This window comes from Ambystoma mexicanum, chromosome 6p (genome assembly GCF_040938575.1).
Source record: "Ambystoma mexicanum isolate Mex_15411 chromosome 6p, UKY_AmexF1_1, whole genome shotgun sequence".
NCBI lineage: Eukaryota > Metazoa > Chordata > Amphibia > Caudata > Ambystomatidae > Ambystoma > Ambystoma mexicanum.
In genome coordinates this window covers 1,153,197,802-1,153,221,381 of record NC_090935.1, presented here as the reverse complement: position 1 = coordinate 1,153,221,381, position 23,580 = coordinate 1,153,197,802, and the positions used below count along the sequence as shown (strand labels likewise).

At 46.1% G+C, this 23,580-nt stretch overlaps 1 protein-coding gene across 2 annotated transcripts in view; it reads right to left on the bottom strand.

Moving 5' to 3' along the window:
• Positions 1–23,580, bottom strand: part of LOC138510252 (tight junction protein ZO-2-like) — a 515,365-nt gene that overhangs the window by 260,661 nt on the left and 231,124 nt on the right. For both annotated transcript variants that reach the window (XM_069625772.1, XM_069625771.1), the window contains exon 3: positions 7,840–7,964. In XM_069625772.1, the coding sequence (XP_069481873.1) occupies positions 7,840–7,964 (125 nt within the window). The remainder of the gene's footprint in view (positions 1–7,839; positions 7,965–23,580) is intronic.

The following is a 23,580-nucleotide window of genomic DNA, read 5'->3' as shown; positions in this document are numbered from 1 at the left end:
CAATGGACATTGTGACGTCATTGCGCAAGCGCCGTGGAAACACAATGGCACGTAATGACGTCATTACGTCACAACGTAATTACGCATATAAATAAGCGGCCATCTTGGACAATCCGTATCGGCAACCACGATCAGACTTCCAAGAAAGGCATTACAAGATTCCATCAGAAAGAAAACTAAAGCGGTAAGCAAACAGAATCCCATCTTTTGTACAATTGGTTAGAAATAGGAGATCACAATACAATAGGACCCATTACCTGAGCCTCCTCACATTTGGGTTTTTCTCCTTGTCTTTCCTTCTACTTTAGAAAATAAATCTATACTTGCATGCCCAACGGCTAGAAAGACCAGACAAATACAAGTAGCAGCAAAACTAAGCAACGGGCCAAATCAACAACAGAAATTATAATGTAACCGAATTTCAACTCTGTGATGGAAAGCCAAACATATAAGTAAGTATATTAGATCTGAAATTGGTCTTTTCAATTTTATACACAGAATGAAATGACAATCAGATATATAAAGGGCTCAGAAAAATACAAACCATTTGGTATTCTTTTTCTTGTTCCCTAAAAGTACACGAACAGACCAGGCAGGACAACAATATAAAAAAAGAAAAAAAACCTCCTGAAGAACCGTCTGACAAGACGGAGAAACACGTGTTGAGGGAATAAAGTGAGAGGGAATTACTTCATATACTGGCAGAAGTTGGCAAAGCTATATTGACAGATGTTGAATAACAGTAAATACTGTGTATGACCATAATCCAAAGGAAACCCAAGATTGCACAACTAACATTGTGAAGTATTACAGTGCAATTACTCTGTATGAAAATAATAGAGTCAAGTGAAACCAGTAACTGTATGAATACGAATACAGAACGGAGTGCAATCAAAAACTGTATAGACACATGTGTTATAATCAACTGAAAAAAAGATATATTTGTTTAATTACCAACTGATGTCAAACAAGAAATAACTAAACTGGAGCGCACCAAGAGTCTTTTGTGTTCTTTTCATTTGCATTAATCTAAACACTGGTCAGTCGCAGTGATTAGGGGACAATGTGCTGCATACAAAGGCAAAACAATATAAGCACAAATATAATAAGGAAACTCGCCATAGTTGCCACAGGCTGGTGGTATTCAATTTTCTGTATTTTCAATTTCAGCTTCTGGTAGACCCATGATGTCCATCATTGTTCTAATGTCATTGTATCCATATCTCTGCCTCATAAATACCACTTTGGATAAATGAGTGATTTAATAGATCAATCCAATCTATTAATTAAAACCCTTGTGAATATCTTGGAATCTACATTAAGTAGCGAAATCGGACAGAAGTTTAATGCTGCTAAAACAAGGAACATTGTAAAGTTGTTCAAGTTGAAGGTTACCTCTGAAGCACGTTTTGTTTGTGCAGAGCTGTTCAGGCAGGGAAGTATAATCGGATGGTAAACCTTTAAAGTAGTAGGCCTGGCATGGGAGTAGACCAGGTAACAGTTGAAGATTTGCTTTTATGCTCTCCCAGAAACTCAGCAGAACGCAGAAAGAATGAAGTTGCAACAAATTACGTCGCAACAGCGGGAGGCAAAGAAGGCAGTAAAATTGATTGTGCAAGAACTAAATACCTCCAATTTCAACAATTCAGAGATGTGTAATTGTCTCAGAAGAAGAGCCAAGTCTCGAAACACTTGTCAGGCTGTTTATGTTTCAAATTAAAATATGTACAAATGTGCATAAAAATTCCAATGTTTGGTGCAGTTTGATTGGTTAATCTCGTTCAATAGCAGTTAATGACGTGCTGAACTGTGGTCCTGACAATCATTGTTATATCATTTATGGTGCAGAAGAAAGAACTGTATAATCCTGCTGTGGAGGAGCTACATTTCTTTGAAAGCATTCAGTTGTGGCAAAACATCCCGATTCTTGTTGCCTTGTGGAGAAGATAATTCCGAGGTTCATTCTTATGCACAGAAGAGAAAGAACATTCTATTTTCTTTGGTGTATCTTTGAAATATTGGAACCTTCATTGAGGCGATATTAACTGAGGCGGTGGGCTGACTGTCGGTTACGGCCCGCCGCCCAAGTTAAGGGCCCAAGCAAAGCGAGGGTCCCTTAACCAGGGCGACAGTGCCGTTACTGACAGGGTCATCCCACCGCCGAGGTTAATATCGCCATTAGCACCCGTGCATTTTCCCTACAAGGGGGCTAATGGTGTTTTAATAAAATAAAAACACAAAAAATGTAAACTTGCGTGTATATTGCAAATCGACTCTGGCAGTGCTGTCAGGGAAGTCAATTTTTCATGTTGATGACAGTGAAGTCATCAACATGGACAACGGACTTCCCAAAGAGCAGTACTGCTGGAGCCTGGATGCACCACACAGGTACGTTTTTCTTTTTCTTTTCCTTTTGGAAAAAAGGACACCATTAGCACCTGTGTAGGGAAACTACACTGGTGCTAAATGGTAAAAGGGGAGCAGGGAAGGGAAGCACCTGACACCAATGAGAATGCTCGGAACGCTGGATTTCCTTGGTGAATACAGCCCGCGTTCCGAGCATTCTTATTGGTGGATGGCATCTCCCAGGGTGCCACGGAATTTCTGTAGAAAATGATTGCTTTTGAAGCACAGATGCCAAAGAGTACACTGTGTAAGTGTACATCCACGTGACATTAAACGTTGTGCTTTATCATTTCCTTTTTTATTTAAGTGTGATACACAGTTTACAAAAGATTTTTCACACAATCAATAGAAGAGACAAAAATTAATAAAATAAACATTCATTTTAATTCATACATTATACATACATCACTCAAATGCATTAAATGTTAAAAAAAAGGATAACATTTCACAGATTTACAAATTCTCCTAAAAACTCCAAAAAACAGAGCCAAAATAATTTGAATACTTATATTTGCGTCCTGTTCAATTCAATTAAATTAATCCCATGTAGGAATCTGATAAGTGCAATTTCATATTGAGTGACCAAATAGACTTGCTCAGTGCAAGTTATATGCATATGGTTAATATATGTGCATACGGTGCAACACTACAGTGTGCTGAACCATGTATGAGTGAGGCTCTCTCTATAGCACTTTACCAAAACCAAGAAAATTATGGTAGCGCAAGATAGTGATTCCCTCATGAGTACTTAATGTGGCAGGTCTTTCATGCAAAATGTCTCTCCCCTTCCGAGTATGTGCCCCATTAGGTCATCTTCCATGACTTCTCAGTTTGTATAATAGTCATAAAGTGGCACTGGGGTGTGTCTTCCCTGCCGTTTATTCCTAATAATAATAATAATAATAATAATAATAATAGGTATCGTCTGCAGTTTCTCTTTTGCTAGTCCTTTATTCTCCCATGAAATCTTTCCCTTTTCAGTCTCCATTTATTTAGACACCCTCTTTCCACCACACCCTAATTTCTGGCTGAACAGACATTCTTACCACTGTGCACTTCCCCTTTTCATCCTGTAGAGTGAAATGTTCTCTACTATGGAAGCGGTCAGTCCCAAACATCCCAATGTTTCCAATAGTTTGGGAGCAAGGAGTAAAGAACCCCCCCTCCCACCCAACCCTCCCCGCACCCCACAGTGTTACTCGTGTACATACTTTTAAAAAGAAATTGCAGAAACAAAGCACCCAAGTTGTCCCTCGTCAGGCTTTAGATGTTCTGGAACTACTGGATTACTATATAAAGCCATTCTGTATTTTTATACTGTCTTTGCAGTTTTCCCACTCTAAAGGCAGGTCTACCAGTACAGCATGCAAAGTCAGGTGAGTCAAAAAGCCAGGACAGACCTGGCATCCAAAAACTTGACATTGGACTTGACATTCTCTAAGTCGTTTGATGCAGGCATGCAGCTGCTTGTTACAAATGTTATGAATACACTAAACTGCGCACCACCAACAACAAACCAAGGCAAAGCCACTAGTTTTGGCAATCACCGTTGTTCAATGCAGTTTTCATTTACTGCCATCAGGAAGCAAACAGAGCGCAAAGGTCAAAAGGAAGTTCTGAAAAGGGATAAAGGGGGGCGGGAACAGGGAATGATGGCAGGGGCAAAGAAGAATGCCAGCGAGAGAGGGTGCCTTGAAGGGTGTGATCAAGAGTGAGAAAGTGGGAGGGTACAAGCGAGTGTGAGGATGTGAGAGCAAAGATGAGAGAAATTAAGTGGTAGTTTAGATGAAAGCCAGAGGCAATGGGATGAGGTTATGTTTGCAAAGGTGCCAGTTAGAGAGGGCAAGCAAGTAAGAGCTCCAGCCCTTTTGCGAGCATGAAGACAAGCATATGTGAAGCCGATAGGTGGGCTGGGCGGGTAAAATCAAAACACAATGGAGATGCGGTTGCCCCCGTGCCTCACAGCACAAAGGATGCCTGTTGGGATGGAGGGATGTGCAGAGCACGTCGGCAGTCACAATGGGTCGTAGGACACTGGCAGTGGCAATGAACCGTTATCTGCAAAGTTCTCTCTTTGGGACAGGATATGAAATCCATCTCAATACGGCTATGTGTTAACCTTCCTTTGTGAGCATCTTTTCCTTTTCCCTGTTTGACTACATTTTTCCTGAGTTCTCAAATTATGCCAAGACTTGACTTTTTGCTGCATAGACCATGCAGTACATTGCGGCAAGCCCGGATCTATTGCAAGGCGTCACGTTTCCATACATTGTTAGAGTTGCACAGATAGTAATTGTATATGTCTTTAGAGTTTTGAGCAGGGGCGTTGCTAGGGGGGGGCTAAGGGGGGTATAGCCCCTGATCTTTTGGTTGTAGCCCCGGATAGAATCTCAGGAGCTACAGCCAAAAGATTAGCTAGCCCCCAGTCCCAACAGTTCCGACATCAGCTTAGCCCCGGGTCTTTTCCAGACCTAGCCACTCCCCTGGTTTTGAGTGTAGTGGGGTGCTGCCAGAGATAATGTTGCCCTGCTTGACGGAGACCAGTTCGGAGTGAGCTGGCTCTGCTTTTATAGCCAGACGACTCCTCATCCTGTTGGCTGCTAATTGGAGGAAATCCCTGTTTACACGATTGACTGGCTTGGTGTTTCTACTCGGTCCTCCTGGGTTAGGTGCTCTTTCTATTGGCCAGTTCAGCTTCTATTAGTTCAGTTCTATTGTCACTTTATTTATTTGCTTTTATGTATTCTTGTTTTATCCACGGTTCCTTTTAAATATTTGTCTGGTCCTTGGGGCTCAAGTTATTTTATTAATTTGAGTACCCCTTGCATTTCCCCAGGTTCCTCTATGGGGATTTGAAACCGGGTCCTCACATGGGTTCTATGGTGTTCCATAAATCTGGGACTTGTCCTTGTGCTGTCGAAGGAGAAGGCTAGAGCCTATCCTCCGAGTTCCTGATGTGTCTTTCTGACATCCCTCATCCACTTCCATACCTCAGATCAGTGCACGCCACCACCCCGGCTCGCAGTGTTCCAGCACAGGCATGCTGAGTAATGAATACCCCCTTTGTTCCTCCGTGTGTCGTGAGCTGCACCACTGCTGCCGCAATTCCGCTCCAGCGGGAAGTGCTGCTACCACAATAAGGCAGCCCTAGGTAAGTCTCTTCTGGGGATCGCAGCAACACGATTCACCACAGTGCGTGGGTGTGTGAGCTTGTCAGCAGGAAGACAGGCACCAGGAAAATGTGTTTTTGATACGGGAATGCTACCAACATTTGTTTCGTGCTGAAACGTTTAGTGTTGCAATGCTGACATTTACTGATTGGCAAATGCGCCACCTTGGCTTATATGAGGCAATGGATTCATGGAAATGTTTTACAGGGCAACACTGGCAAATACCGTTATGAGAGGCATTACAAACCTTTCGGAATAGCTAGTGTGAAAATGTGTTCTATGGGACAGAATCTGCATATATTGGGCACTGGGCTGGCAGCACGAAAGTGGTGTAGTGCTGGAATATTGTGTTGACAAGGCATGATCGCCTTGAGCACAGGCAGCATGAAAACGTGTTTTACAATGGATTGCTGGCAAATATTGTTGACAGGCATAAGAGAACAGCCATCATGAACATGTTTGAGTACTGTTGGATACCAGCATCCTAAATGCCTTTTACAAGGGCAATGCTGACATATTGGCACCAGTGTCATGAAAGTCATTAACCATGTGAATGATGATAAAGTTTAGCTAATGGCATCTTGAAAGTGTTTTAAAGTTGCAATGATCATAGTTTGTGTTGATACCAGCCTCATGAAAGTATTTTACAGTGGCAATTATGACATACTGTGGGCACTATCATGAAAGTGCTTTACACTGGAAGCTTTGGTATGTATTGTGGGCAGAGATGACATGAAAATGTGTTGTAAAATGTGCCTGTGTGTTGTGGTGACCTGGTATCTATTGGACATTTGTATGTTCTCCTACGAAGCGGATTGTAAAATGTATGGTTGTTTACCTGTTCAATGCAAAAAATGTGCTGTAAAATTGACCAATTGCAACCAATCATTTAAAATATTCTTGGGTGGGAGACCCTCTCCCCTCACACCTCCAACACCCCCATTAATGTTTATTATGGCGTCCTCGCTCACACAAATTCATGGGAAAATATTAATGTCCCTTCACTTGAAAAAATGGCTACCACTGGCTAGGTTTATTGCCAGTTACTCTGACCTCTGAAGTATGCAATACAATGCCCACAATGTTGGTTAGGGGCATTCCTTTAACTGGCACACTGGAAACAAAGCGGGCACGTCAGACTCAGGAACATGGACGCAAACAAACAGGTGTCATACTGGTTTTGCATAAGCAGAATGAATCTGGAAAAGCTAAACGGGGCAGTGCCTGTGGCTCTATTTTGAGACAACGTTGCCAGGCCGGATTTGGTGTTTATGCATTTGGGTGGTAACAATGTAGTCTGCCTGGGAAAGAAAAGACTAAAAGTGATGTTGCTCTTTAAGTGGACGTGGTCATCACAGATTCAAGGAGACTTTTGGAGAACAGAAATGTGTATCAGCGTTTTCAATGAATTTGCAATCTAAACACTGAACTATTACATTTCATCAGCAGGGTAGGCCATAATAGGAACATGCTGCATGGGACATTATAAAGAAGAGGGTGCTGTTCAACCCGGAACGGAGTCATCGGTCCAACTAAGGAATGAGGTTGCTGATTGATAGTCTGGTGAGGTTCGTAAAAGTAATAATCGGAACGGGTGATGGGCTTGTGGGCCCAGTGCACTGTGGGGCGTGTCATCCAATATTGCCAAGATCTTCTATACTTTTCTCTGGGTTTGTCATGCACGGAGGGGCACGCAAGGGGCTTGTTATCACCCAGCTTTTTTTAAACTGCCCCTGAAGCCCTGTGGGAACGGGGGTGCCAGGTTTCTGCTGGAAACAATGGTCACAGCTTCTTGAACTGGTCTTACAGGCGCTAGTGGTTTTCTTAAGAATGGGCTTGATAGACTGGGGTTCAGTCCCCAGTCAAAGAAAACAACAATCACATCAGAAACCTTGCATAAGATGTTATGATAAGTTCCATGTGTTAAATAAATAAATAAATGCCTATTAGGGTTCCAACAGAAACTTCGTGTTGCAATGATTCTTTGATATCACATAGGCTCTCATCACCACCACCAAACCTTGCACCCATGAATTCTAGTTGGAAACTACTGCGGTCTCAGTTTACGTTAACTGTCTGAGCCTAGAGTCCAAGATCAAAATGAAAAAGAAATAGAACATTAAGAAAAAGAAAGGCTACGTAGTTGTCTTCCCCTATGAATTCATTCGGTAATAGATGGCTTCAACTCATACAATTATGAATTACAACAGAACAAGTTCCGACCAAACATGGGTAAATTGTACCAAAGATCATAAGCACTTACTGAAGTAATCCTTCTGCTGGACCACCCATGAGAACTTCAGAAATGACAATGGAATTTTCACCATTTGTAAAGTGTGGGTTATCTCTTCCTCCAGAAATAGCCATCCCAAACCCTTTCCTGGCATCCTGAAAGGAAGTGGCAAAGTCAAACAGATTTTAGAACTACCGTTGTGTTGACAGTTTTTATTTCTGTGCCTGAATTGTGAATATATCAATGCAATGATAATCTAAAACGTATATAAAGATTATAGGCGCGCTGCTACAAAGAAAGTGTCCATGCTAAAACACCCTATGCCATCAAGAATTAAATGCACACAGCATGCCTTATGTTTAGCACCCTAATCATAAATATGACATTTCTACAACCCTATATAAATGTAGATTAGAGCAAAACCTTTTCAATTGGGAGAAAAAGATAAAGTATTAATAATTGTGTATGAACATCAACAAACCTGCTTTGTCAAGGCTAGAATAGCAAATCTGAGTTCTGCCCAGTGTTGCTGCAGAAGTGCATTGCTTAAGTTCTGTCCGTGTTGGCAGATCAGTTCAGAGCTTTGGTTATACCTTCATTAATACATCTTCAATTGAAAGAAGATCCTGTACTGATCGCTATAGTATCAAAATAGTCTTGCTAGAGAATTCCGTGTTCAGAATACATTAAATGTTGGCCCAATCAGGATCATTAGCACGAGCTCTATATATGCAAAATTATGTCGAGCAACTAATCATGCTGCCATGGTTCGGCACGATAATCTTTGGAGTTTTCATTTGGCTCCTGATATTCATTTCTTAGATGGATGATTCGGCAATAAGTGGGGTTCTAGTTCCGTATCAGTGATCTTGTCGCTCTTGAGAATCTAGGTTCCAATTGGCGACCTGTAGAAGAGCTCTAGACTCATCTAGTATCCAAACTTCGGACTGGGTGCCACCCCAGTCTACCAATGGGAAGGATCTGCCCCATTTAAACAGGAAGTGACCGTCCAATCATTGCTAGCCAGCTACCCTACATCTGCCTAGCAAACAACGATGACATACCCTGGGAGGAATGTGGATTGAGACCAGACAGTCCCAATACGCTTCATCTAGTTCCAGGAACACAAAAAGACCACGAAACCAAGGCTGGGTCCAGAAAAAGTGAATGCCCTTATTTGCGAGTTTGCAGCCTGAAAGGGCAGGAAAATGGACAAAAGCACGATGGCAAAAGAAAAGGTCTTAAAGCATTGGAATCAGCCATTGTGTATAGTTTTAAAAATGGCATCATCTCGGTAAAAAAAGGTGGTGCACAGTAAAGTAGCGTAAAAAGTTGTATGAGCGTTCACTGCCACAAGCCTATCCTAGCCACATTAAAGAGGCATGGAAAATGTTGGCAGACACATAGAAAAAGGGACACAGTTTCCCTATAACCCTCCCCCTGCCGCCCCCCCCCCCCACCCCCACTGACGGTAGCTTGTGTTACAAAGGAAAAACAAAGGAAAATATACAAGGGGAAAAAAAGTGTAGAAACTGCCCAGTGCCCCCAAGACAAGAGTTGAGGCTGTAAGGTAGCCTAAAAAAGCCTCAATCACTGCAAAAGCAGCCAGAGTACAAAACCAGACAGATATGCTAGAATTTCCATTGACAAAGGAGGGAAAGCTGCAAAAAGGAAAATGACCAAAGACATATGACCTAGTCTCCCGGGTCACTGTTGTAGAAATGGGGGGACAATATAGCATTTGGAGATAACTTTGTGTAATTAATCATAGCAATCTGCTCAGGCACACTTAGCCATAATACCACACGTTCACCAAGGTGAACTATCACAGGAGGTACACACCAGGTTTGTCCCCAGTCAACCTCATGCCCTATGATAAGTAACCCCAAATAAGTACTTTTTTAATGTAATGATCAATGCCAGCGCAAGGCGTGTGCGGTGGCATTTGGCCCCGCGCCTGCTAGGGCCCCACACGAAGGGTGCCGTCAACGCCCTCTTGCAGGCTGCTGCGCGGCCCGTGTGCTCAAGAGTCCCCGAGCTCACGTGCGGCACACGCTGTAGCCTGCATGATGAAGGGGAAGCGTGCCGAAATATCTTTCAAAAGTGGCTGTTCCCAGGTTTGGCTCCCTTTTGTTTCTCGGGTGAGGCAACTTGTCACCCGTCAACCTCCTGCTGCAACTCTGTAGAAACAAACACCCCTCCCTCCCATCGGCCCAATAGGTGCGGGGGTTGGGGCGCTCATAAGAACTGCTCGTCACTTTCTTAAAGCACAGCGTTTAAACTGGGTGCAATTTACTATTGATGGACTATTTAAGAGACCATTGTTGTGTTAAGAACTGGAACGGTGCATTTTTATTTTGAAAGGAGATGCAAATCAGCAGTTAGCTGCCTAAAATCTGTGCTTTCCACCAGCACAATTAAACATATTGCACAAAACCTTTAGCTATTTACCTTATTGTCACATGTTTATTTATATTTACCATGCCAAAAAGCGTTGAAGTAGAATGTAACATTTTCCTCACATTTTATATGAAGCATGCAAGTGAGTCATGATTTACCAAGGATGTGACGAGAGAGGTTGTCATCTTGGACACTGGAGGGGATGTTTTCTCTGGTTCTGGCCCTGTACTGATTTTCAGGGCACAAGTCGATACATGTGAGTGGACAGTGTCCACCCACTTTTTTCAACAAGTAGACGCAACCCCGGTTCTATGTTTGAAGCCAGCATTAAAAAATAGTTTGCTTGCTCAAGTGTTCAGCTACTAGGATTTCACACCAGGTGGTCATGTTTCCAATGCCAACACTTACCCTCAAGGACACATGTGCCATTAAAACGCATGTCTCATGTTTGGATTTTGTTTTCTTTGTAATATTTCATTATGCATTGTTGGACTTAAAGGTGGGCACCTTTTATACTTTGCTAGCCAGATTTTTATATATATATATATTCTTCCTAGGAGCTGAGCAACGTAACCATAACTACTGGGCCAGCGTATTCCTAGAGGATTACGAATTCTAACGATCCCCACATTGGAAGATCTAGATCCCAGGCTCATAGAGGAATGGACACAACACACCAATCAATGTTCCTCTAAAATGATTGAAAGCCTCATCAAGTATGCCAAACTTGACAGGTTCAAGCTCCTCAAGGACACAGAAGAAATGGAAGAACAACTCTTCTCGTCTGAAGATGGAGATGAAGGTAAAAAACGAATATCAAGAGTGGAAGAAAATCTTGAGACATGAAGGGGGAAATTTGAATCAGAAAACAGAAATTAAAACGTGATCGTTTGGGCTACGAACAGGGCAGAATATACACATTTGCCAAACGTTTTGATGCCCCCATCAAACAGATTGGAGCAAATCGCCACAAATATTCAACCAACTGCTGCAACTCCTGATGAACTACCAGAAGAAAGAATTGACACTCCAAAAATAGATCACAGAAGCTCTATGCTGTAGCACTCGAGAAACTCTTTGACGCGTCACAAAATAAAATGGCTGCCAGATGGTTTACGTCCCATCTCAGAGCCCTGAAGAAAATAAACCAGAAACTCAAAAAAGCGTGTAGGAAACATTACAACCAACACCACAAAATAAATAAATAAATAAATAACATTACAAAGACAGTTATGCCTCTATAAAGGAGGAATAGTAAAAGCAAAGAAACTTCAATATATGAATCGCATCTCAAAAGCAAGCAACGCACAGAACGATGATCATCATAAATAAGATACAAAACCAGACATCTTGCAATAACATCCCCACTCCATCCGATGGCCTTGTAAACCACTTTAAAAACAAAGTCAAACAACCAACAAGTCATCAACACTATGCCCAAGGACATAAGCAACAATATCACCCACAGCTCAACCCCAGACGCAACCACAAAACCAAATTACTTCACACCAATCTCAACAGAAGACTTCACTAAACTAGTTAAAGTAGGCAATAAAGCTGAATCGCTAGTAGATGCTTTACCACCAAATATGTACAAGAGCATCCTCAGCAAGAGACACATGCAAAATTCTTTGCAATGTCATGAACCATTCGCTAGAAACAGGAACAGCACCTAGGAGTTTCAAAGCTGCCTATGTTAAACCACTTTTCAAAGATCCCTCAGGAACACCGAAAACCCCATCAAAGCTGCTAGAAACCTATACAAGTGTACCAATTCTGGCACATCTGGAAACCAATCACCTACTGGACCAGGCACAAGTTGGCTTGAGGCCTATGGGAGGAACTGAATCATCTCTTCTCTCATCTGGGACAACCTAAAAATGAACTTTGACACCAACATAATTTCTGTTCCGATACTATTAGACCCGTTCACGGATTTCAAAAGAGCCAACCATATAACCCTCATTAAAAGATTCCAAGAAGCAGGGATCAGCAACGAAGCATTACAGTGAATGGCACCCTTCCTGAAAGAGAATGAAAACCACCCAACTACTGCCCTTCAGCTCAACATCACACACTCACGGTGGGGTTCCACAAGGCTCATCCCTCTAACCACTGTGCTTCAATATTTAAGTAACTGCACTCATGAATTTCAACAAGGGACACAATCACATGCATCAACTATGCAGATGATACTCAAATCATCTACAGAATCAATACCAGCGAGGACATGTACCAAACCCTCATCCAACGCCTCTCACAAATCAACACTTGAGTTTAAGGCTGCTGTTCATCCAACATGTACAGAACTGAAATCATGATCACGCCTAACAATTTCTCTATACAACCAGATATACTGCAGCATTCTGAATGGGAACCCGACCCGAAGCATGCAAAGCAGTTAAAAATCATGCAATTGTGTTGGACAGCAACGTAAGACGGTAACCACAAAACTCAACGCAATAGTAAATAAATGCTTCTACCTACGACTAGACTACTCCATCAGTATCTACCTTGGAATGCTTGGCTACCACACCAAAAACCTGCAACGGATCCAGAATGCAGCAGCAAGACTAAGCAAGAGAGATCAAATCACACCATCACCAAGATCCCTTCACTGGCTACCAGTCAAGAAAAGGATCGATTTCAAAACACTTTGAATTGTTCTCGAAGCAATTCACGGCCAAGGGTCAGAATTCCTGCAAGAAAAATATCTCCTTTCTGCAGACCAATAAGAACAGGTCTAGCAATGACATGTCCTGAAACCATACAATATTGAAAAATGAAATATGGCAGATAAGACTTTTCAAACATCTAAACAAGATTCTGGAACTCCATTCCCAGAGGGAATACACTCACAATTGAGCGACACCTGACCTTCAGGAAAACACTAACAACATGGCTCTTTAATTTGATAACCTAACTCGCCGGTCCATGGTCAAAAGGAAACATGCAGCTGTAATGCAAAGAGGTACAGCACAAAGTACCAGGTCTTGGCCCGGGATTCCTGGGTCAAGTGCCCCAAGTGGATTGACCTACCAGTGAAAGAGGCCCAACATACGTAAGCACCACACAATGGGTTTCAGTTTACTCAACCAATGCAACAATAATTCAAACCTTTACCCTGGTACGAGGACCGCCCCCTTATCCCCTACTAACCCTACTACAACTCTCCATAATACTGAAAACACACCACAAACTGACCATCGACATTCTCACACTGCAACAACAAGCCACACCCACATTGTCACCAATCATCAAAAATGAACACCTCTGCCAATAACTAACACAATCGCTAAACAGTTAATGCACCCTACTCTACAGGCACACAAGGCCTCCCATACAAACACAAGCACCCACACGCCTGCTGATGCATACCACCTAGAAACAAGCCAAAACACAGTGACCAGTTTTTTAAAACTGAATCTTCCAACAGCAAAAACACTTGTGCATGCTCCCCCTTGTCTGTGGCAGGTCAGAATTAGGACTCTGACAAAGAAGCATAGTTTTTTATTTTTGTCAATTCCAAAATAATCTTTCCCCAAGTCTACCACCTTGGTCCCTATTCTATAAAAGAAAGTCAAAAAGTTGTGAAGAGCCAGGAATGAGATGCGGACACAGAAGACTCATGGTGTTTGCCATAAACATTTACTAAATAATAAAGGGGTTGGGGAATGCCTTAGTGGCCCTAACCTAGGAATTATTTCCCTACCTCAACCAAAAGATGTCCAAAGCAAAAATATCCTGTGTCTGAAACCCTCACGCTCTAAACGTATCGTAAACTGCTAAGGGTGATGTTTCTGGTTTGAAAAGTGCACAAATATTCAAGTTCAACAAAAAGGTATGAATCCAAGAAAACTGAATTCACAGTTCCAGGGAATTACTCCCTTTTCCAGGTTTCTCTCCGCCAAAATAAAAGTTCAAAAGAATGACCAAGTTCCTTAAAGTCCAAAAAGATAACTCCCCTCCTCTCGTCTTTGAAATTAATTCCAGGGGAAAGGTCTCCCTTCCCCAGCTCCTTTTCACATTCAAAATAATTCAAAAATCCAAAAGGGCATGATTCTTCCTTGAGGTTCCTTCTGAGTCACAAAACAACACCTGGTATACTCTCCTGCCAGGATCCTTTCCACATTCATTGTAGACCACTGCACACACTTTGCTTTGCCTGGTATTTTCTCATGCCAGGACTTTCTCTATGCAATTTACACACTTGGCTTTGCCTGGCATAATCTCCTTCCAGGACTTTCTATAGCATGACAATGCATTATTTGCCGTAAAAGCATTTCTGATGGTTGTATCTGCTTAGATTCACATGCTGTGCATAGTCCGACATCCAGCGGTCACTGCGGAGTATTGCATTTTGTTCTGGTAGTTGAAAAAGGGATGTCGACAAGGCGTGTCTGTAACACTATCCCTATAGTGACGTGCATTGTACCCACAATTCCTCATGCGTCGAGGTCCCTCTGTTTGCATTTTTTCTGCCCTGAGGGAGCCTATTAGACATGAGCGAGTATAGAAAAGAGAATGATAGATAAAGGATGTCTATGTTCCTTCCATCCGAGCGGGGAGGAAGGGTGGACGCATGTGAATCTAAGCAGATACAACCATCAGAAGAACAAGTTACTTTCTTACCTGGTAACGTTCTTTCGATGGGATGGTCCGATGACGTATTCCATATCTATGACATGTAATCACCACAGCTGTGCTGCTTCGGAAACTTTTTTCGGCGTCTGCGTCCATGACGTCGATGCGCCATCGTCGAGGGCCTCCTCCGACGTCATCCGATGTGATAAGTAGGACGCACGACGCCCGTAGCCTCAGTTGTAGTTTTTTCCCCCAAAACGTGTGACACTAGTCAACTGCCAGTCAGACACAAAGCCTTGCGGAACGTAAGCTGCAATCGCATAAGAAATTCTGCAGCGGGGAAGGCAGGGCGGGAGCGATATGGAATAAGTCGTCAGACCATCCCATCGAAAGAACGTTACCAGGTAAGAAAGTAACTTGTTCTTCGAGGGGATTGGGTCCTCCGACGTATTCCATATCTATGACAGACTCCCAAAGCAGTACCAGAGCAAGGAGGAGGGAAAGAATTTAGAATCAAAATTTAGAATAGCCAATCAAATAGAGCAAAGGACCGCCTTGCCAAAGGCCAGATCCTGTGCTCGGATGGAATCGAGGGAATAGTGACGTACAAATGTATGTACTGAAGCCCAGGTGGCTGCATCACAGATGTTGGGAATAGGAACACCCCTCTGCAGGGCAGTAGACGCAGCCATACCCCTGGTAGAATGGGCCCGCAAGCCAGCCGGTGGGTCCTTACCCGCCAAGCGGTAGCACTCGGAGATGGCCAAAATAATCCAGCAAGACAAAGTCTGTTTCGTCACAGCTTGCCCCAAACGCTTTCCAGCGTAACCAATAAAGAGTTGATTGTCCACTCTGACCCGGGACATACGTGAAACATAAAAGCTTAAAGCTCTCCTAGGATCAAGCCTATGGAGCCTCTCCTCTTCCTTACCAGGATGCAGAGGAGGATAGAATGCCGGAAGAACAACCTTCAGGGCCAAATGAAATTCCATGACTACCTTCGGAAGAAAAGAAGGATGAACTCTAAGGACAACCCTGTCCTTGTGAAATACAGTGAAGGGTGGCTTAACTGAAAGTGCCTGTAACTCACTCACTCTGCGAGCGGAAGTAACCGCAACTAAAAACACAGTTTTCAGAGTTAACAGCCTCAAAGGGCAAGAATGTAAAGGCTCAAACGGAGCACCCATAAGAAACTTAAGAACAAGGTTTAAATCCCAACCGGGCACCAGGAAAGGTGACTGAGGGAACACATTAGTGAGCCCTTTCAGAAACTGTGAAATTAAAGGGATTTTAAAGTAAGAACACTCTTCAGACGAGCGCTTAAAGATGGACAGCGCCGCCAGGTAACCTTCAATGGTACCCACTTGCAAGCCCCTGTGGGCCAAAGAAAGTAAAAAGGACAGAACCATGGGGATGTCACATGCAAAAGGATCCACATTCTGAACTCTGCACCAGTCGCAGATCTTACGCCAACGGCAACGGTACAGAGACTTTGTTGCTGGCCTTCGGGCCGAAAGCAACACCTCCATCACGTCTTCAGGGAGGTCCCAATCCCTATACCTCAACCTTTCAGAAGCCAAGCGTGAAGGTTGAGGGATCTGACCTCTGGATGGAGAACCTGACCCCCCTCCCGTGAGAGCAGATCGTCTCGGTAGGGAAGACAACGCGGAGGGCAGATGGACAAGTCGAGAAGGTCCGGGTACCACATCCTCCGAGCCCACGCCGGAGCAATGAGGATCATCCGGGAACCGAACTTCCGTAACTTCCGCAGCACTTGCGGGATGACGGGGACTGGAGGAAACGCGTACAGCAGCGGGAATGACCACTCCACCACGAACGTGTCTCCTAAGGCTCCTTTTGGAGGAAATTCCCGCAAGCAAAACCTTTCGCACTTCCGGTTGACACTGGAGGCGAAGAGATCCACTTGAGGGGTCCCCCAAAGGGCGAAGATCTCCAGGAGAATCCTCTGAGCCAACTCCCACTCGTGAGAGATCGCGCTCTGCCTGCTCAGAGCATCCGCCGTCACGTTTTCGTCTCCGGCCAGATGAACTGCCGAGATCGAAACTTCCTGCTGGATGGCCCAGAACTCGAGCTGCATCGCCTCCCTGTACAGAGGAAGTGACCCTGCCCCCCCCTTTTTGTTGAGGTAGTGCATGGCCACTGTGTTGTCCGTCAGGATCAGGACACTCTTTCCTCGCACAGTCGGCAGAAAAGCCTTTAGGGCTAGCCTGACGGCCCTCAGCTCCAACAGATTGATATGGAGTCTGGACTCCGACGGAGACCAACGACCGCTGACTGTCAGCCCGTTGGCATGAGCTTCCCAACCCGTGAGGGAAGCATCCGTCACGATCGTCACCTCCGGCCAGGGAAGCCAAAATGGAGCCCCCTTCATCAAGTTGCCTTCGACGGCCCACCACAGAAGGTCCCGGGCGACTGAGGGCGGCACCTGAACCGGGTCCGACATCCTGCCGGAGGACTGCGACCATTGCATCTTGAGCGCCCACTGCAAAGATCTCATCCGCAGGCGAGCCTCTGGCACCAGAAGAATGCAGGATGCCATGAGGCCGAGCAACCTCAAGAACTCGAACGCTGGGAGCGTCTGGGCATGCTGAAACTTGTGCACCATCTGCTGAACGTGAAGAGCCCTCACCTTGGGAGGAAAACACTGCCCCAGGGAAGTGTCGAGCACTGGTGTACTGGAGCCGCTGTCTTGGCGTCAAATGGGACTTCTTCAAATTGAGGGAGAAGCCCACCCTGTGAAGGGAGTGGCAGGTGACGGACAGATGATCCAGGACTTGCTCGGGAGAGCTCCCCCTGATCAACCAATCGTCCAGGTAGGGGTAGACGTGAATCCCCCCTTGCCTGAGATGCGCTGCCACCACCACCATGAGCTTGGTGAAAACCCTCGGGGCGGAGGTCAATCCGAACGGCAGGACCCGAAACTGAAAGTGCGAGTCGCCAACCGCGAACCTCGGGTACTTCTTGTGCTTGGGATGGATCGGCACATGGAAGTAAGCATCCTTGAGGTCGAGTGACACCAACCAGTCCTGAAGCTGAAGGGCCTGGAGGACTTGAGAGAGAGTAACCATCTTGAACTTGTCCTTCCTGAGGAGTTTGTTCAAACCGCGCAAGTCCATGATGGGTCATGGAGTTGGCCGCCTGAAGCGCCATACCACCAGAAGAAAACACTTTCTTCGCCCAGCCATCAAAACGTTTGTCGTCCCTATCAGGAGGGATGGTAGGGTGCGATGCCTGCTCTGCCGGGGCCGTGGCCGCCTGCACCACCAAACTCTCCGGAGTGGGGTGCCTGGTCAAGTAGCAGGGGTCGCTACTGGCTGGACGGTATTTTCGCGACAAGGATCTGCCCACCGCCGGGAGACTCCCCGGAGCAGTCCAAGCCGCCGCCACCATTCTCTGTAAAGCCATATGGAACGGCAGTACCGGATCAGTTAAGGGAACAACATCAAGGATGTCCGTCAGATCATCCTGCACAAACTCCCCTGGGGGAGCAGACCATCCCAAGTACTCAAACCCTAGCCATAAGGTGCCGGTACGAGGAATCGGCATGAGAGCCAGGCCAGGCCTACAAAACTCCACCTCCGGAGAGGTGTCCAGTCCACTGGCATCATGCAGTGACTGTCTCAAATCGTCAAACTGACTATGGCCCGAGACAATTTCATCTGGAACCTGACTAGGAACCAGGCCATCAGAATCCTCATCCGCCTCTGAAATATAGTCCAGGTGGCGAAAAGAAGGCACCCGAGAGTGCTTGCTCTTAACCAGAACCTTCCTAGGGGGTTCTCCCGTGCCACGGGGTACCTCCGACACGAAAGGCGTCGATGGCGTCGAGCGAATCGGCGCCGGCGTCGAGAGGATTGCGTCGAGGAAATCGGCGTCGACGTCAGATGCAGCGCCTCCAGCATCGGCGGCGTCGACACAGCCCTCGAAGCCGGAGCCCCGAGCGTGTCCCTCGACGACCTGAGCGTCGACGGCTTCGACGACTTCCTCGGAGCCGGAGCCTCGAGAAAGCCTGTGGACGCCCTCGACGCCTCAGACGTCGATGTCTTCCTCGAAGACCTCACAGGTGCATGCAGTCTCGAACGCGTCGAGGACCGGGACCTGGAACGGGTACGTCGAGAACGAGTCTCCTTGTCCGAACAGGACCTCTCCCGTGACTCGTTGATGATCTCGACCTCTCACGACCGACCCCACTCGGGGGCGCGGACGGCTTAGTACCCTGCGACTCGCCAGCATTTTCTTCCCGAAGGAAGCCCATTCCTCCGGCGTCGCACGGCTGGTGGGGTAAGCGACGTGCCGGGCAGAGTCCTCCGAAGAGGACCTGGAAGACGACCGGTGTCGGCGCTTCCGAGAATGCCTCGAAGAGGCTGAGGAGTGGCGAGACCGACTCCTAGAAGGAGACCCACGAGACTTCCGACGATGACGCGGAGAGTCACCCCTCTAATCATCCGTCGAAAGCCCCGCAGACTTCGACTTCCTGGGCTTGGACACCCGACCTACTGACAACTTCTTACGTTCGTGTAAGGCTTTGGACGTGAGTGACTGGCAGTCGATACAGTCATCCGTGTCGTGGGCCTCCCCGAGGCACCAGAGGCAGGCGTCGTGCGAGTCCGTCACCGACATCTTGGACCCACACTCCCCGCACTTCTTGAAACCCGGACGCGGGGTCGAAGACGAAGTAGAAGACATCTTCACACGAAGGATTTTCACAAAACGAACAGGTTCGAAGAACCGAGAAGAACAGAACTCCAAAGAGTCAAGGCGTTAACCGAGATTCACGAAGCAACACGTTCGCGGAAAAAACGGAACTGAGGCTACGGGCGTCATGCGTCCTACTTATCACATCGGATGACGTCGGACGAGGCCCTCGACGACGGCACATCGACATCGACGACGCAGGACGCAGACGCCGAAAAAAGTTTCCGAAGCAGCACAGCTGTGGTGATTACATGTCATAGATATGGAATACGTCGGAGGACCCAATCCCCTCGAAATGCTTTTACGGTAAGTAATGCATTGTCTTCTGATGTTTGTTAATCTGCTTAGAATCACATGCTGTGCTTAGGCTAGTGAGCAGTACCCGGAGATGGAGGTGGGTTGTGAGAAGGAACAGTAGAAAAAAGATGTCTTAATACTGCTTGTCCCACCTGGGAATCAAATCTGGAGTGGGCATCTAGACAGTAGTGTTTTGTAAACGTGTGTACAGAACTCCAGGTTGCCGCTTTGCAAACGGACTCAAGAGGGACATTTGCAATGAATGCTATGGAAGCCCCAGTGCCACAAGTAGAATGTGCTCTCGGCTTGAAGGGTAGTTCTCTCTTAGCAAGAGAGAAACAGAGAGTGATGCATTGGACAATCCATCTAGATATAGTGGATTTTGAAACTGCATCTCCTTCTCTTCCTGCTGCCACCGAGACAAAGAACTGATTAGTCTTTCTCAGAGGTCTAGTTCTTTCCATATAAAACATGACGGCTCTGCGCACATCTAGTGTTTGCAGGCTCCTTTCTCCTAAATTTGAAGGGTTTTGAAAGAACGTTGGTAGTTCTATTGACTGGTTGACATGGAATTTGGAAATACATTTTGGTGCAAACCTAGGATGTGTGCGTAGAACCACCTTATCTTTGTGAAATGTTACAAAGGGGTCTAGTATAGAGAGCGCTTGTAGTTCACTCACTCTCCTAATGGAGGTGATAGCTATTAAGAAAGCAGTCTTAAGAGTGAGGCCCTTAAGGGATGCCTTGTGCATGGGTTCAAAGGGTGAGCCCATAAGCCTGACAAGTACCACGTTTATGTCCCATCCGGAAGCTGGGTTGTCTATAGGACGGTGTATCCTCTTTACTCCCTCCATGAAGGCTTTAATAACTGGGACTTTCCACCATGACACTGAGTTGAGAAGTGGTGTATGCGGAAAGTGCAGCTAGATGAACTTTAATAGAGTTAAAGACCAATCCTGAGTCTAGTGAGTGAGTCAGGTAAAGAACAATATGTGTGGGAGAGCAGTCAACGGGGTTGATGCTCTTATTTCTACACCAGATGACAAATCTCTTCCATTTGCTAGAATAGCAGTAACGAGTGTTAGGTTTTCTAGCCTCCCTAAGAATGTCCATGCATCTTTGAGGGAGCTGTAAGTGTCCAAATTCTATGACCTCAGGAGCCAGGCTGCTAAGTTCATGGTCTGTGGGCATGGTTGTATCGTCTTGCCCCTGTCCTGTGATAGCATGTTGTACGGGCAGGGTAGTTTCACCGGTGGAGACAGACATCTCCACCAGGTGAGCGAACCATGGCTGTCGGGCCCACATAGGGGCCACAAGTATCATGGTGACTGGTTCCTGGTGCATCTTGTGCACTATCTTGTTGAGAAGGGGAGTCGGGGGGAGCGTAAACAAATTTCCCTGACCATGTTATCCAGAGACCGTTCCCGTTGGATCGGTTCTGGAGGCGTAATCTTGGCATTGGTAGTTCTCAAGAGTTGCAAACAGATCTATTTCTGGGAACCCCCATTGTGTGAAAACGTCAAAAGACGATGTCTTCTCTTAACCGCCATTCGTACTCTGCGAGCAGAGGGAAGTTCTGCTGAGTTCGTCTGCTAGCAGATTGAGTTCCCCTGGTACATGTTGTGACAACAGGAACATGTGTTTGAGAGCCCACTTCCAGATGTTCTGGGAGAGATTGGACAGTCCTGGAGAGTGCGTGCCCCCTTGCTTGTTCAGGTAGTACATGGCTTTTTTTTAAAACTTTATTTTTTGCATTTTAGTAAACATGTGTACCAACAAGCCCAAACAGTGGGCTACTAACATGCTGCCGTTTCCCCCCTCACAACCGCCCTCCCACCCTCCGACAGTTCCATCACACAACAAGCAGTTACCGCATTTGAATTTACACAGGTGAAGTCTGTGGTGGCTGATCAGTTGTCTCGGTTGGTGCTGCGCTGGAGAGAAAGTCTGAGATGTACGGGCCCCAAATATCTGGGGATCTTGCGTGGTGAGGAAATGTCTTTATAAATTCTGCTTCCGTTTCTTGGCAGTATGTAATGTCTCTCCTCCAATTCGCAAGAGTGGGGGGTGTGCCTCGTCCCCACGCCATGGCCACTCTTCTACGTGCCAGAACCAATAGCATGCTCGCCAGTTTTCTAACGTGTGAGGACAGGGGTCTCGCTAGGCCAAGGAGTGCCACTAGTGGGGAGTGCCCCACCCTCTCGCCAATTATTGCGTCAGTTTCATCGAGCACATCTGACCAGAATTTAGACACTGGTGGGCAGCTCCACGCTAGGTACAGGAAGTCAGCATTCGGGGACCCGCATCGGTCGCAAGATGCATTAGACCCGGGGTGATGTCTGTTTCTCTTTTTAGGGGTATAATAGGTTTGGTGCAGAAAGTTAAAGTGGATTTGTTTGAAGCGGGAGTTGAGTGCCACTTTTTGAGTCTGTTGTAAGATATAGCTCCAGTCTTCATCTGGAATGGGGGTTTGAAGCGTGGTTTCCCATCTTGCCTTTGTTTCGGGGTTCGAGGGAAGAGTGTCCGTGAGCAGGGCTTTGTAGATAGATGAGACCAGTTTGCCCTCCCCTTGTGCCTGAATGGCTCCATGCAGCAGCTGCCAGGTGGGAGGTTGTTGTGGGAATGATGGGATGAGGGCCTGCAATGTGTACCGCACTCTGAAGTACAAAAAGATATCAAGGGAGGATGGGCCACCCTTCTCCTTCTGGAGTGTTATGAAGGTGTCTTGTATGAAGAGGTCGCCAAGTGTATTTATTTTGCACTTGTCCGCCCAGATCAGATACACTTTCTCGGCGGTGAGTGGGATCCCGGGAATGAATTTTGCGGGTAGAAGAGGAGGGTCAGGTAGTACATGGCTGTGGTGCTGTCTGTGAGGACCATCACTGTCTTCCCTTGCAGGTGTGCCTGGAAAACCTTTAGTGCTTGAAGACCGCTAGCAGTTCCAGCAAGTTTATGTGTTTGGACGCTACACCCGGAGTCCAAACTCCATGTGCAGTCTGATGGGATAGGGGAGCCCCCCATCCTGTGAGGTATGCGTCTGTGGTTAGAGTGGCTTCCACTGCGGGGTGGCAAATGGTTTCCTTATTACCAGGTTTTCCTTCGACCACCACCATAGCGAGAGAACTAAGGCCTGCAAGACCACCACTAGATCATCCCATTGTCCGCTGGCCTGACACCACTGGCTGTTGAGCCACTCTTGCATTGGGTGCATGCGCAGGCGCGCGTGGGGTACCAAATATATACATGACGGCATCATACCTAGCAATCGCATTGCTTTGCGTACCGTCACCTCTCAACAGGCCACATATTGGGGATCTGAAACAGCATATTTTGGACCCTCTCGGAGGGGAAGACAAGGCCGTCCTTTGTTTGAATTAGAGCCCCTCGGAATTGTTTAATCTGGCTGGGGTCTAGGCTGGACTTCTTCTCGTTGATGGAGAAGCCCAGTTGGAACAAAAGGTCTACAGTCTTTTGGGTATTTGAGAAGCATGTCTCGTAAGAATCCCCTGTTGTGAGCCAATCGTCAAGGTAAGGGTATACTGGGATGGACAACCTGCACAGGTGGGCCGCTGCCACTGCCAGTACTTTTGTGAATACCCTCGGCGCCGACGCTATGCCGAAGGGTAGCACTCTGAACTGGTAGTGTTTGCCATCTATCATGAACCTAAGGTATTTTCTTTGCGCTGGCAACATTAAAATATGAAAGTATGCATCTTTCATGTCCAGTGTTGTCATGTAATCTTCCTGTGAAAGTAGGGGGATTACTTCCTGCAA